General features: G+C 40.0%; 1 protein-coding gene across 1 annotated transcript; it reads right to left on the reverse strand.

The window, feature by feature from the left end:
* Window positions 1-9297: 9297 nt before the first annotated feature.
* LOC6552751 (pyrokinin-1 receptor) lies at window positions 9298-12523 on the reverse strand. Its single transcript, XM_001980253.3, has 7 exons — window positions 12169-12523; window positions 11704-11869; window positions 11492-11624; window positions 10711-10909; window positions 10428-10642; window positions 10178-10291; window positions 9298-9915 (listed from the first exon to the last, which is right to left on the reverse strand). Exons 1-7 carry the CDS (start codon window positions 12521-12523, stop codon window positions 9298-9300), a joined length of 1800 nt encoding a protein of 599 aa, XP_001980289.2.
* Between the last annotated feature and the right edge of the window lie 5438 nt (window positions 12524-17961).

A 17961-nucleotide genomic window follows, 5' to 3' on the forward strand; every position in this document is an offset into this window, starting at 1 on the left:
GGCTCATGGGACTGCATAAATTCCGATTCGGCATCGCTGAATTATCGCTATCACTCGCACAATAAATGACAATATTTTGCAGCAACAATGAAAGTTCAAGTTGGCCCCCAATAACCTGCCACCGCCATGGCAACGATTTATCTTTATATGCGACTGTTTCGATTTGATTTCGGTCGTAAATGACCCGGGTCAGCGGCGATTTAAGGTTAAATATCAGTTTGCCGGAATCTTTAAGAACCGTTTAACCGCCACACGCCAAGGTCGCACTACAATTGCCTTGTCTGGGACGCCCAACTATTAATGCATTGTACGAGGCCCAATTGAGACGAGATAATGAACATCGGGTCGAATCAAGCAGACGACTAACTTCTGGATCTGAAACTGTAACAGCTGCAGGCGTCCAAATTGGCCATCCGACTGGAGTCTCTTACCACTGCAAGCCATCTCATTTGGCCTTTGTCTATGCCCCTGTGTGCCATAAAGTTTGCCCATGCCACAGAGGTCTGCACTCCAAGAAATGTGACTCAGCCTTCATTATTGTATTTGGAGACCAAAAAAAGGTTTTAGGAAATGTGGCACTTAGGGATTGCACATTTCTGGTAAGGTACTCTGATGCAATGATGCTATTAAGAAGAAAAACGTATTAATAATATTGCTTTAATATTTGTAATTTATTTAACTTAACTTTATTAAAAATGAAAATTTTCAAAAAATATAACAAAATTTATATTACAAAAATAATACACTTGTATTAAATGTGAAAACATTTTAGGTAGTTTTGTTCAGTGTATGAATAGTTGGCCGTGGGCCAGGCAAACTTATTTGCCTCTTTTAGCAGCGAAGGGGGTGCAAAGCAAGCCATTTGTAAGCAAAATAAAAGCAACTTAAATTTAAACGCTTCTCCAGCTTCTCTAAAATTTATATACATGGCTTTGTTTAAGGCTGAGTAACAACAAATGTCTCACTGAATTTTTATAAAAGCTATTAAGCTAATTGGTTTTAATTTTTGTAAAAAAAATCAATTATTTATGGCAAATGAAGAAGAAAAACGGGCGCATGAATTTTTCGGATGGTGATTTCCATTTATATGCACTTACATGCTGGTCGGCCAATAAAAAATAATTGCCTATCCTGCAAAACACCATAAAATCCTGCGGTCAGTAGGCACAACCAAAAAATAAGGGACAGGATTGACATTCTCATGTTTAAGTGTTTACGCTCGCTATCAGACATCTAAAATGGCAGTCGTATGGAATATTTTCCCAATTTGCTGGAGGCACACTTTTATGACCACAAAACCTGTTGAAGCATACTTCGATGGTGACCTGGCGAAATTACTTCATTAGCTGATAATTGAATTGGCTGTCTCCTGAACGGTGCTGTGGGAAATCAGCCGGAATTTCAGCAATCGGAAGTGCTCTCGACATGATTAATATTGCATTTTGTCAGGGACGAGGCAGAAAACGGCCCAACTGGATGGATGGACTAGCCCACCTAGGGGTAAATAAAAGACAAAACGAAGGACCTGAAATGCCAGGATGTAACCTCGTTTGTGTTTAACGAGATCGTATATGAATAACGTCCGCTTTTCCGGTCCGGCACCTCCGCCCCAGCCATTAATCTCTATTTCAACGGCAAACATTCAATCGACCCAAGGGCGCGGTACAGGCGGATCTCGTAATTAAAGGCACATTAAGCCCTCGTTAAAATTAAAGTGCCACTTAAAGGACCGGTCGAAGGATGTACGCACCGTTTCCATGACTCCTCCCCATTTACAGGCAACTTGCGACACTTAATGGGCTATGCAAATCGAGAACTATTGGCGATATTGAACGAAATGAAAGCAGAAAAAATACTAAATGAAGCATGCAAAAATTGATTGTGTTAAAAAACACCCACTTTTGTGCTTTAACAATGAAGAACCTCAATCCTTTAAAAATAAAAATACGTAATTCAACTTTTTACGAACGATTTCCAAATTTAATTTTAATATATTTCCAGCACCTACTAAAAAAAACGTAAGCCTCTCGTTAGTTTGTATCTGTCGATAAAATAGGAAAATTCGTCTATTTATAAATTTGTTATGCCACTACGCGAAAATTTGCCCATAACAGCTTTGTATATTATAAATATTTTCACTCTTTACTCATCCAATCGGTCGTTTTTATTATTTATACAAAAGTCTGCATGGCAATGGCATCACACAAGCAAAGCGAAGCCAAAAGCATTTAAAGTATCTCAATAGAAAAGCAATTAAGCTCTGGTGTCTAGTGGAGCAGGCAAAAAGCAACAAAGATTCGATTTCAAATATTCGAAATTGCGTAAAATGTTCGCTGTTTAAGTATTTATTGGCAAAAGCAGTTGACCGTCGTTGGATTATAGTTGTATGCAGATTGCGGCTCTGGACGTCGTCCTGATGCCACTACTCGCATCTGCTTGATCCTTGTTGTGAAAAAGTGCATAAAATTTATTCTGGCTTGTCGCTGGCAGTAAAATTGTTGGTAAAGAAGAGCCATAAAAGCCTTTAATGGCGCGACTGTCTGTAATTAAAATACCACACGCGCTGTCGCTCTCGTTTTCCTTTCGGCATGAGCATGCATGTCGTATACGTGATGTGAGTGAACTCTAAGCCCATGCGACTTTAAAATGCAGTTGAATTACTTTAATTAAATGGTATGTATGCGTGTGGCCCTATAGTTCCTACTTTATTTTTTTAGTGTTTTATGATAGCTACTAACATTATCTGTGGCCGGAATATGACCCTTGATTTATGGCCATTTGTTCTTCGCTTTCCGAACAGGCTCATAAATACACAAAAAATGGCAAAAACAAATGGCAAATGTTTGGTAACAAATGGCGCTGTTTTTTTCAATTGCAGTTGATTCAGTTCCCTGTTATGCAATGCGGAAAATATCAAAGAGCCACGAAGTTAACAGCTAATTCAACTGCAAGGCAATTATTGGGCAACTTGGCTCGTGAGCACGCTGCGTATACTTAATTTGCCAATGGTAAATAATGGCATAGCCATTTCGTTTGGTTTTTGTGATTGCGAGGAGCAATATCCGTTAACGCATTTCCCTGGCTCTGCAGCTCTGTTCCCTTTAGCCTTTTCTGGTTTATGCCATTCGCCGAGCATTTGTCTTAGCCTGGCCTGAACCGAGTCCGACACCCCGATAAGCTACGTTTATTGGAAAAGTTTCGATGCCAACGGCTGGGGTGCCGCCTCGACACTTATTTGAATTTATAACCCTACAAATTGTGCAGCACTTTCCACTGCGTTTGCTGCATTTTAATTAGATGCGAACCTCACGGTCGCCTGAGTGCTATTAAACTTTTAATAAACACTCTAAACAAAAAACGCATCAAATTAGTTAATTTGTATTTGATTATATTTCTACGCTTAGAAAATAAAGAGTGCAAATTTATTTGAGTGTGTGGTACTTTCTAAAGAGTTTTTAATTACGAAAACAACTGTGTTAAATAAGGAAACGAAGTAATAACCTGTGTTACCTATAAAGGGCTAATCAGCTTTTTTGATTTCAGTGAAACTAACAGTCAGATTTGCTAGATAAAGGGCTTTGGACTGCCCGCAATGTGATATCTTTTGGTCACGCCTGTCCAAACTGGCTGACAATTGTGGTGGACGCTTCATTTACGCAAAATTCATTAACATTTACACACGATTCATTTTTAATGAACTGACAAATCTGTGCGGCTTCCCCGACCTCTCGTCAGGCCATAAATAAATCCGCACACAAACGCAAATTCCTCGCGACCACATAAATCTTTTTCAAAAAATTACACAGAAACGCCTCATGCGTATTTATATGCAAATTAAGATGTTTACAATATTCCCGATGGCTACACTTTGATCTGGGCCAAAAAACACGAAATTGTTCGCTACGATGCCGCCAAACAATGAATCATAATTTTATTGACGGATGAGGTATTTGACTCTTTAGACGGCCATGGCGTCTGGGTTCTCCATTCCACGGAAAAAACGTAAAACACGCATTTAAATATAGAACTGCACAAAACAACACAATTTCCTTGGACAGTTTGTTAAGTGAGAATACAAATGCTCTATTAATTATAAATAGCATGAGCTAAAACTTTGTTAAATGCTTTTTAATAATTTGTATAAAACTTTATTCCTTAATTAAATGGAAAAAAAAATTTACATAAAACAATAAATTACAATTACACAATGATTATTTTTTTTGTCATCTGAACTTTTTTCATAAATTAAAAGATCTGTTATCTGTTGGCATTATAAGCCAAGTGACTCCACTCACAGTAGCATGTGTAAATGAATTCCTATTCAGGTTTTGTTAGCCATTAATTTCATGAAACTGATAATCCATTCCATGTCATCAATCCCATCATGCATTCATTCATGCATTATAAAACATTTTTCATTATACTTCACAACGAACCAACCTAGCCAGCGAATGGAACTATTCGCTTTGAATAAACCGTTAGCGGACTGCTTCGGCTTAACAACTTGTTTTCCGTGTTGGCGTAAATCAAATGCCACTTTGTTGTGCTGCTTATTTCACTTTTGCTGGGGGCAAGTCTATCAAAATATTATTGTATATCGTACAAATGGAAACCGTCGACGAAGCCGTCACTCCTTGCTCTCACGCACACACTTACGCACTGGTGCAGCGAAGAGGATCTCAATGCGTATAACAGCTCACAAAGAAACACCCACCGCTCATTCACATTTACATTCACATTTACATTCTCATTCACACTCGCATTCACCACGACCACCCACCGACGTGCCACTTAAATGAGCTGCAAGTGCCGAGGGTGTGTGTGCCTTGAGCTGATGTTTTTCATGGCTTGTTTACAATTAATTGGGATTGTTATGCCGCCATTCGATTCAATAATTTCTTTGTGCTAGACGGTATTTTTTAACAGCCAGTCATAAATTTGCGGTCTTGTTTTGGTAGCGAGCATTAAATTCCGGAATCCGACTGCATTTATGGCCCCACGTCTGGGCGAACTCTTTGCCTTTGATATTCCATTTGATCTGTTCAGTATATATATAATCCGTAGGATTTAAGGCGGAAATGTATTATTAATAACTTTTATTTAAAATTAAAAAAGGCAATTCCCGCTCAACGACCAAAGGATGTGTATTAAAATTAACCCAAACCATAAATTATTCCCAATTTGCTTGTACATACAAAAAAGGAGAAAGAATATCGCCAAAAAAATCTTAAGAAAAATTTAAATAAAATAACATTTGTTGTATTTATTTATTATACCCGATACTCATAGAGTAAAAGGGTATACTAGATTCGTTGAAAAGTATGTAGCAGGCAGAAGGAAACGTTTCCGACCATATAAAGTATATATATTCTTGATATATTCTTTTTGTCACGCCCACAAACCGCCCAAAACTGTCACGACCACACTTTTAAAAATTTTTTACGTTTCTTTTATTTGATAATTTTTTCCCCAATTTCTACTGATATTTCAGAAAATGTTTAAATTTCTCGTTTGCACTTCCACTAGCTGAGTAACGGGTATCTGATAGTCGTGGAACTCGACTATGGGATTTTATCTTGTTTTCCTATTGTTTCGGGTTACCTGCATTCATTGATTGTTTAATTAGGAATCTGATCAAGAAATGATTTTCATATCAAATACGAATACTATGCAGACCTTAAAAAACTGGTTTTGAGCCAATTCCTTGGGCGTTCCGATTAATATTTTGCAAAACCGCTGATGCTAGACTGAGATAAACCAGAATCGTAAACTTACCATTTGTTATTGGCTCACGATTGGTCATACTATAACCGCCTTTTTTTTTATTTATTTAAAGATTGAACTAAAATTAACCAAATAAGCTATAAAATATGCATTCTCTGACAGTTAGGCCCTAAGCCCCTTCTTTATGCATCATGCATCAAAATTATGGCATCTGTCAGCTATTTATAATTCAGTCAAATAAAACTTTTTTATTTGCCGGCAGGGTCGCACGCTTTCAAAAAAAGTGTGGCATATATTAAAGGCATATAAAAAGTATATGTACGAATAAACGATAGCTTGTCCCACTTGAGGAGCATTTGGTGATTTGTTAAGAATTATTAACTTTACTTCAGAGTTTGCTGTTCAACATCAAAAGCTTTTAAAATGTATTCAACGAATTCCTGATGTTATCAGAAAACTAGTTAATAAATCGAGCTGTATTTAAAGCGGGTATTGTTTTCATTTTGCTGCTCTGATTCGGGACTTAGGGAGTGGTCATCTATTTTAAACGATGCTAGTTTTTACCCAGTGCCTACTCATTATTAAATTGCATTTACTTAATCAAGTATTTACAGACATCGCTCATCCATAACTATTACTTTGTTCTTTGTTTCTTATTACTTTGGTACCCCAAATCAAGCCACCATATAAATTTGTTGGTTTCTCTTTACCGGAAAAAGATGAAGTGATTCAGCAATAAGGCGTCGCCTGGGAAAAGACGAGTCAGCGATTGAATTGCGGTTTAGTTGGTGTTTAGGCAATCCGACTAAATTGAGCTCCTTCCTCCTGTCAGACCCGATCAAATTCGCTTTTATGAGTACACTCCCACGAGGAGTAACTACGTGTGAAATGCTTGAGACAATGCCATATTTATCGTAGCGACAACACCCACAAAGCCAAGAAACCAGATCCGTGGCCAGAGCTATAGAATAAAAGGCATGCGAATAGTCAAACCTGTCACATCGCAGCCATATCTTCAGCACAGTTTCCAAATGGAGGTATCAGTCCGCACGTGCCAAGTGGATCCGCCAGCATAGCCATCTTTTCCATACCAAGAGGGATTGGAGATATTCAGACCTATTCCAGTGCGAAACTCACTGCCCGTATGTTTCCAAACGCATTAGAGTTCCCTTCCCATTTTTTGAAACATACTTTTACCATTTTAAAAACGGCTTAAGGCTGGTTATTTCATTAATATTTAATGGAAATAGAGGATTTACTGTTTTCACCGTTAAATATTTCAGTGCACTCTCTAAATTAAAACATGTGCGCCTCGTTCGGCAGGCTCCTACTTAATAGACTGTTATGCAAAGCTGTCAGCGGGGGTTAAGTGGTGGGTGCTTAACCGATTTTGCAGCTTATAAAGTGCATTTAATTTTTCTAGCGATTTGGAGGGACGCGTAAATCAATAGCCGCGGAAAGTAGGCAACAGTATTTTATGGCCTAATTGCTCTAGCACGCCCACATCATACACAATGTGTGTATATAGGACTATCGATGGTTTAGTGAATCTGGCACATCGTCCATTTGAATTGCTAACATGGCTCATACATATAAATGAAATTGAGAGTTTATTGCACAGGCAGTGGGATCAGCATGGCTTTATTGTGTTGCTGCTACCGCCATCGCCTCTCCACAGAATTGCTTATTTATTTTGTATTTATGCGTTATGACGGTCGCACTGCCTGAGTGCGGCACACAATGCGTATGCGTGATATGAACAAAGGCTCATCGGGGAATTTAAAAAAGGAGAAGAAAAGGCTTTTAGGCCAAACCGTAAATTGAATGCTTCAATTGCTTTCAGTCTACTATCCATCGAGACAAGTGATAGTAAATTTGCACAAAATGAAACCCACTTAAATTTATTGTGTGGCTGGCAACGGAATGGTTATATATGAGTTTTTGTTGCTATTTTCGCCGTGCACATAAAAATGATGAAGTTCATCGAAACTATTTGACAGCCTTTGACTTTTATGTCGCATAAATGATAGTCATTGATGGAAAAGGGTCCCGACCCAGACAAACAGACCCAGAAAGTGGTTTCGGTCGCCGGACATAAAAAAGTAAATCGACTAGGCGTGTGTGACGGATTAGCATCTTGTTTGCGGTATTAAGGAGTTGACAATATTGACTAAATACCAAGAGTAGTTCATAAGCCAAGTTTATCCTTCTACGAATTTAGTATGTAGGAAATCGGTCTGTGTAAACACTATAAAGTTGTATAGTTTTATTTTATCCCCAAACAGCCAATTATTAAGAAACCTTAACTAACCATTTGATGTTGCATAAGCTTTTTGGTCTTCGTAATATTTCACCAAATAAATGTAAACTAAAACCTAACTTGTGCTTACCCAAGTGCAACCAAAAATGAACATTAATTGTGCAACTGTTAGGCAAATTAAGGAAACTTTTTGTGGTTTCATTTACTCATGGCAGCCACATCTTGCCAACATATGCTGCACTTTATGAATTAAAGGCCATTTATATTCGGCTGCACACACGCAGAGCATTTTGTGTTGGCTGACAAATTGCATTTGAAGAAATTAAAACTAAATGCACTGGGACACTGTGTTATGGCATGCTAATTAGTCCCCAACAGCGGTTTTCAGCGTATTTTGGCCAATCGTGAGCATGGCTTTCATCCACTGTCTAGACTTCAGACCAAAAAGCGAATTTGTGCGCCAGATAAACATCTTAATGGCCAGGGATTATGATGCAGTGCCCGCTTTTTACTGACAGTCATTAGCCAGTCGCTCGTTGAACCCTCGTCGTGATAATCCTCTACTTGATCCACACGCTTTCAAAAGAATATATTCATTATATTCTGATCTCTAAGAAAAATGTAATTAATGGATATTGAATTAATGGCATATAGATGATAGCTGCTATGGGTGTGCCAATAACTTGGTTCTAACAAAGTCTGTAAGCTGTTTCAAAAATTAAGATCGCTTTTATATTAAATTGAGTAATAAAACCTTACCTTACCAATAAAAATTAATAATATTTATTAAGAACCATAAAAAGATATATTAGTTTGAACCCTAGAATCAGCAAGGGTGTTATCCTGTAAATGTACTGTTTAATCACGGCAGTCCACATAGTGACGAAAGCGTGAAGGGTGATAATCTGGTGTAGTTGCCTGTAACCTACACTTATGAATTGTATTTTTGCTAAGCTATGTATATTCTTTTTATTTCTTTTTTAAATAATTGAAAGTCTACTCTTTTCTGATTCAACTCCATTTTATAAAAAAACATCGGTAAACTTTTTGAACTGAGTATAGTCTACATAGTTTATTCGATAACTATAATTTAAACTATAGCTTTGGGCTATATTGCAGATATTGGTATGGACAACCATTTAATTGAACCCACTATGGAATATTTGTCTAAATTAAAACACAAACAAGCTGGAGAGGCGCTTGCTGCTCGTATCACAGTTGTGTGTGTGTGTAATGTACGTAGGTGGCACTGGAATGGACTCCTAGTTTGTCGAGTACAGATAGTTGATGTGCTGACCCCCTTGTTACCCCCTTTAAAAGGCGGCCCGCTCTTCATTGTCGTCTCCATTCACCGTCGCTCCCTTTTCGTGCGGTTTGTGGCTGCCTTTGCGTCTGGCACGCCAATTGAATTTGGCCCCGAGACCCTTGAACGCGCTTGAGCTCTTGAGCACTTTCACTTTCGCCTTGCGCACTTTGCCACTCGACTCGTCACCGCTCACGCCCCCTGGCCTCGAGCCCCCAGTTGTGGCGCCTCCTGGCACGCCTCCCGCCCCAGCGCCCAGTGGGCGGGTGATGCGCGTAAGTTTGAGGCGTGACCGCGAGATGGCCAAGTCATCTGTGAGCTCGTCAATGGAGCACATCGTGGGCTGGCGCTGCAGCGGCTCCCCGGGAAACTGCAAATCCTCCTCCAAGAGGGAATGGGCATCGCCCACCGATGACAGCTGCGATATCTGCGTCTGGAGCATTCGACGCGGATTATCGGAGAGGTCTTGCCGGGTGCGATTCTGACCCTGCATCTGGACGCTGTCCAAGGACATGCGGTTCAGGCGCACCGACTGACCTGTAGTCGTTCCATTGCCACTGCCATTGGCAGAACCGTTTAGCCCTGTGGTGGTCGTCGCCATGGAAGTCATTGTAGTGCGAACGCTGTCCTGCGGGAATATCAAGGGATAATCAGGAAGAGAAAGTTCAGTCGCCAGACATGAAACTGACTGGCGAAATAAAACGGCTTAAAGTGGATTTAAAAAATCGTTTTAAAAAGTCAGGCGATAAATTAATCATCATGCGTTAAATAAAATGTAAATATTGTTAAATTTTCCATCACATATTTAAAATAATTTATTATGATTATTACAATTACAGTTGAAGTGCATATACCAAATATAAATTTGTAATTTTTCTCAGTGTACTTACCGTCGTGTGCAGCCGCAATGAGCCAGTCTGATTGCGCCGAAGAGCGCTGTAGGTATGAGGAAGCCCCCTTCCCTGATTTTTGCCACCCAGTCCAAAGTGTCTGGCCAAAGTTACCTTAAATGGGATTAAGGTTACTTTGCTAAGAAAAGTCGCGACCATTAAAGTATCTATTAATAAGCTTGTAAGCTTAAGCATGTTTGCAATTTCCTAACGCAAACAATAAAAATAAATAACCAGCAGAGAAACTCACCTTGAAAGCCTCACGAAACTTGTGGCTCATGATGTTGTAGAGCAGCGGGTTAATACAAGTTGAGAGGAAGTAGAGAACACCGGACGTATAGTCGAGGATGCTGAACACGTCGTTGAACCACTGGGACTCGATGCCCGAGGTGGATCCATAGACCGCCATCAGCCGCTGGGCGTGAAAGGGGGCCCAGCAGATGAAGAAGGCCACGGCCACCGCCACTGGAAAAGTCGGATAAGGGCATTTGTTGCAACCATGAGTTATTTCGGATATTTCACATCTTGCTTACCCAGCATCCGGATGACTCGCGTTTGGGCGCTTATCCCCCGGTTCACATCGTAACATCGCCTGGGAAGCGCCTGCAGCAGTCGACTCCGCTTCAACTTCACCCCGATGAGGACATAGAGCACGCAGATGGCCGTCATGGGTCCGCCGAAGAACAGGAAGCCCGACACAGCAAACACATGGGCGAAAAAGTCGTTTTTCATCTGCAGCAGGCATTTCGCAAAAATATATATATGTATTCGCAAGCGATATGATATGGTTTTGGCTTACAGCCACAGCCGGAAGGCAACGGCTGTAAATTTGATTGCCTGAAATGAGTCGTTCCTCGTAAAGGATTGTCGCTGTTTGATCTTAAGGTGCTCTTAAATTTATAAAAGTCAAGTTGGCTATGTTAGGAAAGTTTTGGGAGGAATTTTAGATGCGTAACTTTTTAAATGAGCTCTTTTTCATTGGGTGTTATTATACAGAATATCTTTTGAATTTATATGAAAAGAAATATAGTTTGCGAGACAGGTCAAAAATGACAAGTGGTTCTTGACCACAACTTTGCTATAGCCAAACTAAAAGGAACCAGAAGCTTAATGCCTTTACGAGAGTTGCCCTAATGTGTTAGAAAACTCTTTAAGCTATTCACAAAGGCCTCATGGGAACTATCTATTCGGAAAACAGATAATACATCAAAGGATGAAAGGGAGAAATGATCAAAGGACCGGTTCGGTGAATCAATTAACCAGGCAACTCATAACTAGGCAATCGACTAAGTACCTCGCATCAATCATACGCACCGTACACGATGTTCCCATGCCCTGCATCACCACGGAGAACTGGATGGCTTGGGGCAGGGCCAGCAATAGGGCGGCTATCCAGATGGCAAATATGAACTTTACCGCCCGTGACAACTTGGACATCGTGTGCTGCCTGTATCAAAAGCAGAACCAATTAGGCAAGTTTAGGGCAAAAAGGAAGTGGGCAGTGTGTGGAATGCCGGTCCTATCACCTGAACGGATGACAAATGGCAATATATCGCTCTACTGTGAATGCGGTAATGGTCAGAACTGTCGCATTGGCCGCCGTTTCCGATAGAACGCTCTCCAATATGCAGATGCTGTCGCTGAAGGGATAATTATCCGGGTGCCAGAGGTTATAGAGGTCCTGCGGCATTCCTAAGAGGAATATAAGACAATATTTTAATACAAGCAGTCTAAAACTAATTTTGCTGTACAGTCGTATGGCAATTCTTAATATTTAAGAATAACTAAATTTGAAGCTTGTATAATTTGTATAGGGATTGTAGAGGTGTTAAAATGCGAATAGACTTAACCATCTGCGGAATATCTCACCCTAGATTTTCTTTTTTATTCACCAATTTTTATTTAATATGCCTCAGAGCCCATTATTGTTTGCTTTACTGAGCTGCATTAAATTATTATTCAAAAGCCATGAAAATTATAGTTTTACTCACCTGAGCATAACAAAATCATGTCGGATATAGCCAGGTTAAATAGATAAAAGTTTGTGGCCGTGTGCATAAAGTTGTTCCGCGAAATGACGATGCAGGTGATGAGGTTGCCCAGAACGCCGGCGATAAATATGAGGGCATAGCCCACACTCAGGGTGGCCAGCAGGGAAAGTGGGGTCATCGAGGTCATCGTGGGCAGCAGCTCCTCCGGCTCCAGCCCCTGAAGAAGGCTCGTCAGGTTGTCCGCGGAGATGTTCAGCACTTGTGTCAGATTTAAAAGGAATTTCTCATTGTGAAACAGTTGCAGATCGGTTGCCAGGACACCGGAACTGTTAGTGGGCAGCATTTTGACTGCCATGGGGTGTGTGTGTGTAGAGTGTGTGTTGTTGTGCTGTACTGCTCTTGTGCTCTTGTGTCCCGTGGGACCAGTATATGCGCACTATTATTTTCGAATTTCTTTGGATTTTTCAGACTTCTGCTTATGTATTCTTAATCGAAGCTTTCGCTCGCAGACAATGTTTTCCTCACGCCCCTTACGGGGGCTCATCAATTTCGACTTAGGCCAGAGCCACTCCACTTGCAATCTGTTGTCATGAGTGTAGGATTAAATTTTGTGTAGGAATGTGTGCTTTAAGGTGTACCCTATGCGGTATTTAAATAAAAATATATTTTTAAAAATTTCTTTTAATTGAAATAAAATTGGTGTTTTATTGCTAACTGAAGTCGTTCCAGTTTCATAAAAAATGTTTTTAAATGAACTGTTTAAGCCAATGAATTAAAATTCTTCACCGTCCTATAATTTTCGTTACTAACTTTAAACAAAGTGAATATAAAATACAAAAGGAACGTTGTTCAAGACAATTTAGGTATTGCAAGAAAATTATAACATTAAAACATTTAAATTTGTTTGCTGTTGCCAATAATATATACTGAGCTTAGTCCAGTTTAGTAAATTACCATAAATTATACATAAACACAAATTACTTGCGAACTGGTAAACCGTTTATCTCGCTAAGGTCCACCCTAGAGAGCGCGTCTTTAAGTGTGTTTGTGTCCTGTGTGTTTACCTGGCATCCTGGGAAACTGGCAGGCGGCAGTCAGGCGTGTCCTAGGCGAAAGACCAGGCTCAGGGCGAGTGGAAGCTGAAAATTAATTTGAATTGCTAAGTGGCATTTAGTCAAAATATTTGTGTACACGGGATGAATTTAAGGATGTTGCTACAAGGCTCAGAAGGGGCATTCCATTCCGCCCCCGCGCTCCCGCGCAAACAAGCCAACCAACCAGGTGGCAAACAAATGAAACGAGCCAGAAGCTCAAGGTCAGGTGTTTGATAAAGTGGATAAGGAGAAGAAGATGGCAAACGGACACCGGGTGACTTAATAACATTAACATAGTTTCATTCCATTCAGATGATTCTGGCTATATTTCGTTATTGTTGCTGCTGACCGCTGTTGACCGTTTTTGGCCGTTTTCATTATCATAAAAAAGTTTCTACAATATATGCACGGCCAAAAGAATGCTGTCGAATTAGGTTTTATTATATTGTATATTCGATCAAACTGGTTTTCATTTATTAATTTTTCTGTTTTCGTTTCGTTGTCCGATGATTCCGATGATCGACCGTATAGCATCCCACCGAAAATTATGCACCCGCCCATGTCCATAAAGTGTGAGTTTTGTATTTGGTTTACTATTATTATCCATATTTTGCGTTTGGTAAGCCGGTTTGCATAAGGCATAATATGTTATTATAGATTCTGCACCATTAGTGTTTCGGGTCAATGGATTTCACTGGCAATCTGGAGATCTTAAGGCCCCGATAATGCCTTATTTATTTTCAACTTGTTTACAACTGTTTCGGCGCTCCTGTTTGGGGCTTTTCATACCGCCTAATGACAATTAATTATATTTTTCGACTCTCGGCTGGCTATCGCTTGTGCATTTAAAACACGTTTAATTTAAATTTATCAAACGATGCCTGCCACATTTTTCGGAATGCATTTATTTTTTATGGCTTTGAACTGTTTTGATTTTGTCACTCTGTCATCGCATTTGCGAGCATTGCACTTTGTACTCCCCCCTTTCTTGCGCTGACTTTCTCTGAGATGGGACTTCGTTTTGTTTTTGTGGTATTTTATCGAAATATAGCTAATCAGTTTTTACCATGTGCTAAATGTTGATTAATGACCGCAACGCGTTGGTCTTAATTTGACACACACATTTACAGAATTAATGGCTTTAACTATTTGTGTATGGCACTGATTAATTCTGGTACGTAAAATGATTCTCCGAAACAAAAAATTATGACTGACGGGCACGCGCAAATTGATGGCTTTCCCGATATCTCGTTTTATTTCGTCGTCAAAAAATCCGAAAATTTAAGAACCGAAAGAGCGACGGCGGCGGCTACAGCAACGGGCCGCAGCATCCGACTGATTGGGTTTTTGGCCAAAATATCTTGGCAACGAAGTCCGTTCGGGCCACGGCCGATAACAGCGACGCAACAGAGACGTCGGCAGCGAACAACTACCGGTTGCTTTTCGGCTCTCTGCGACGGCGCACTGTGAGTTTTCGGCCTTATATGAAGGGTCCCCCGGCAAAAGGGTAATAAAAATGCAAATAACTCTGGAGTGCCATGCAGTTTATCTTATTTAGTGCCGTATTAATTTGCCCATGGCGGCAAATTGTTTGATTATTATGTTAAGAGAGCCAAAGGACAATGCAAATGTCGACCTTGTCGCCCACTTAAATCCCAAGTAAGCCCACAACCACAATCAATTTAAGTCAAGGCAGCTCGGAAAAGGTGAAGTGGTCGTTCAAAAAATAAAATCAGAAATTTATTTTACTGGACCTAATTCTCAAACATTAGAACATTTTAATTAGAAATGGTGCACTTACGTGGCGTCAACTTTAAAAATAAAAGTGGTATTTCTGTAAAGTTTATATACCTCAATTCATTTTCATTACGTTGCACTCCACCAATATTGCATATAACCTCCACTTTATAGAGCGATTTCTCCACAAAACTTTTATTCCTGGATTACTAAGGCGAGGACAACTAAATTGCTTTGAATTAATTTGTGAAACCACTTTGTACGCCGTTGAGCCCCAGACATCAAGTCACAAAATTGAACATGATTCCGTGGTTTTATGATCAGTCAAAGGGAGATTTTATTAGTGCCCCGGGGTCTAACTTTTATGACTATGTGCGGGAAAATCTATCAGAGCTTTGCGGCCCATAAAATGTGTATTTTCCTATCCCAGCGCTGGTGCGATATATTTTAAGAGCAAACAAATGTAGCAAATGTATATGAGACGTTTGGAAAATCGAATTGCGAGGCAATCAAATCAAGTCCATTGCATGCATTCAATTTCTCAATTTTTATGTAAATAATTCGAAACAATTTTTTGGCACTTAATCAAAACAAAGTCCTAAACAAACAATGAATACTGGTGGGTGTAGGATATAAAATCTAAGGTCGGAGTTGGCATTTGTTTGTCAGAGACTCCACAACGTTTCCCTCATAATCTCTACATCGAGTATCTCACGAATTCAAAGGAGGGGAAAACAGAGCACGTGCTGTAAAGGCATTCCCAGTCAAAAGTTTGGCTGCCAATTGTTGACGAAAGCCGAGAAAAATGGCCAAGAAAGTGGAAAACGAGGGAGATTTTCGTTTGCTTTGCTCTTTATGAGCATTGGACATGACATCAGATTCGGGGCGTCTTGTTTGGCATTTTGAAGTTTTGCCTTTTGCCCAGGACTCTGTCATCAGGCGACGGCGGCATCCTCGTCAGCAGTTTGGTTGAATTTTTGTGCAAGTTTCCAATTCATTTAGTTTTATTGCACGCAGAGAGGGGAGGCCAAAAGTCATTTGCAGTTCGACCAACCCGTTGTCGCGCACTGCTTTCCCTAACTTTCACCTAAGTACTATTGCCTGTACTGGTATATTAGAGTTGGGGCTTATATAAATAAAATATGAAACTTGTCTGCCAGGACCTGATAGTGGATAAAAGCCCAGACATTTAAAGTATTTTAACTTGCCTTGTTTTACATTTCAAGGAACTCGTGCAAGTTGAGTAAAGGATAGAACATCAAATAAAAAGTTATCTGTCAGTTAAATATACGAATTTTAAGCTTGAATCCGACAGCTTTTCATAGTAGTGTTATGTTCAGATTTTTCATAACTTAAAAAATGGAATTTCATTTAATTAAACACATGCATTACGATATTAACGTTCATGATTTTTGTGTAGGCATTTTTGGATTACTTATTATTGACTAAAGAATATCTTAAGCTTCAGTATTCTTTGCTAAGCAGCAACAATTTATTGAATCTTCGCACGCGCTCAACAAGTCGTTGACAAAATTTCATAGCTCGTGGCTAATTGTGACCTTCGATTGGCCAAATGAAGCCAGACTTCCACATGCACTGCAAAGCCTTTCAAATAATTGAATTCCCGAAGAAAAAAAATGTCGGTGTGCGTGTTGGCGGGAGTTCATTTGGTTAAAAGCCCGGCAATTGCCCTCGTCGGTATGCTATTACCAGCCAAGATGCCCAATTTCCAACATGAAAAAAGGGCACTTCCCGTACACTTTGGCCAACGGGTTGTATGAGTAATGCGAGCTAAGCTGAAAGCGTGGACTTTTGGGTATCAACTACTCGTATATAGTATGTAAAGGGATATTATTGTCCCGAAAAGGCAAAAGGCCAAGGACTCCCGCATTTAGTTTAATTGCAACTAATTAGCCACGACTGAAATTACATGACGCACTCAAAAGTGCTCTAAGCCACATTCGCAGAGCCCCCATTTTGGCATCGTTTATCAAGCTACGACGAGCTAATCAGTGGCTCCAGTTGTTGCCTTCTGGCCGCAACATTATCATTGCCGTCTCACCCACTGCAATCGTAAATCAAGGCCAGAGCCCGAGAGCTTTGACCAACTGCTGTGCCCTCAAAACTGCGGTCGACCCTTTTCGATTAGGATCTAGTAGTCCTTTGTCTCTGGCTCTGTAGGTGGCCTACATGTGTGACAAAAGGCATTATGCTAATCAGCATCTCCCATAAGCCAATTGAATCATTCAGATTCAGGAGAACTCACTAACCACTGGGATAACATGGCGTATACGCAACTTGTAAAGGTCAGTAAGTAAAGCACTAATATTGTCGGTCCTAATACTTTCATTATTTACTTTGGAGCTCATGAATAAACCAGGAAATAGACTTTCAGATTGCGGGCGGTGATTATTTGGGACAACATTAATTTAACGCATTTTCGACGGATCAAAGTGCGTGGAAACGTTTGGTTTCTTATTGCTGTACAGGACGAAAATAAAAGTAAGTTGGGATTCGTCAAATAAATACATGTATCTTGTATTATAAATGTAATGCTAAAGCAAACTGAAATACATTTCAGTTATGAATTTCTTTATTACCCAAGAGGTAAATTAAATGTAGATATGTATGTGGGTACTTGTGTAAGAATTACACCATAAAATCTTCAAACCCGTCCGCATGAATTTCCCTAATATCCAAACGCCTTTTAGCGAGTCTCGAACGACCGGATTGTGGTCACGCTCCAGCAACTGTGCATATTTACCGCGACCAGGCAACCATGTCAAATTGGACTGAAAACTCTACGGCCAGGCGTCTTCTTCTCCCGCAAGATAAATATCTTTAAGCCCAGAACAACAAGCAGTTTCAATTGAAAGCAGGGCTCGCGGCGAACTGAGACCAGAACGGAGGAGGATAATGAAAACAAATCCACAAATCTGCGGACAAGGGCCGACATTAATAT

Source organism: Drosophila erecta, unplaced genomic scaffold, assembly GCF_003286155.1.
Source record: "Drosophila erecta strain 14021-0224.00,06,07 unplaced genomic scaffold, DereRS2 tig00000000-arrow-pilon, whole genome shotgun sequence".
Lineage (NCBI taxonomy): Eukaryota > Metazoa > Arthropoda > Insecta > Diptera > Drosophilidae > Drosophila > Drosophila erecta.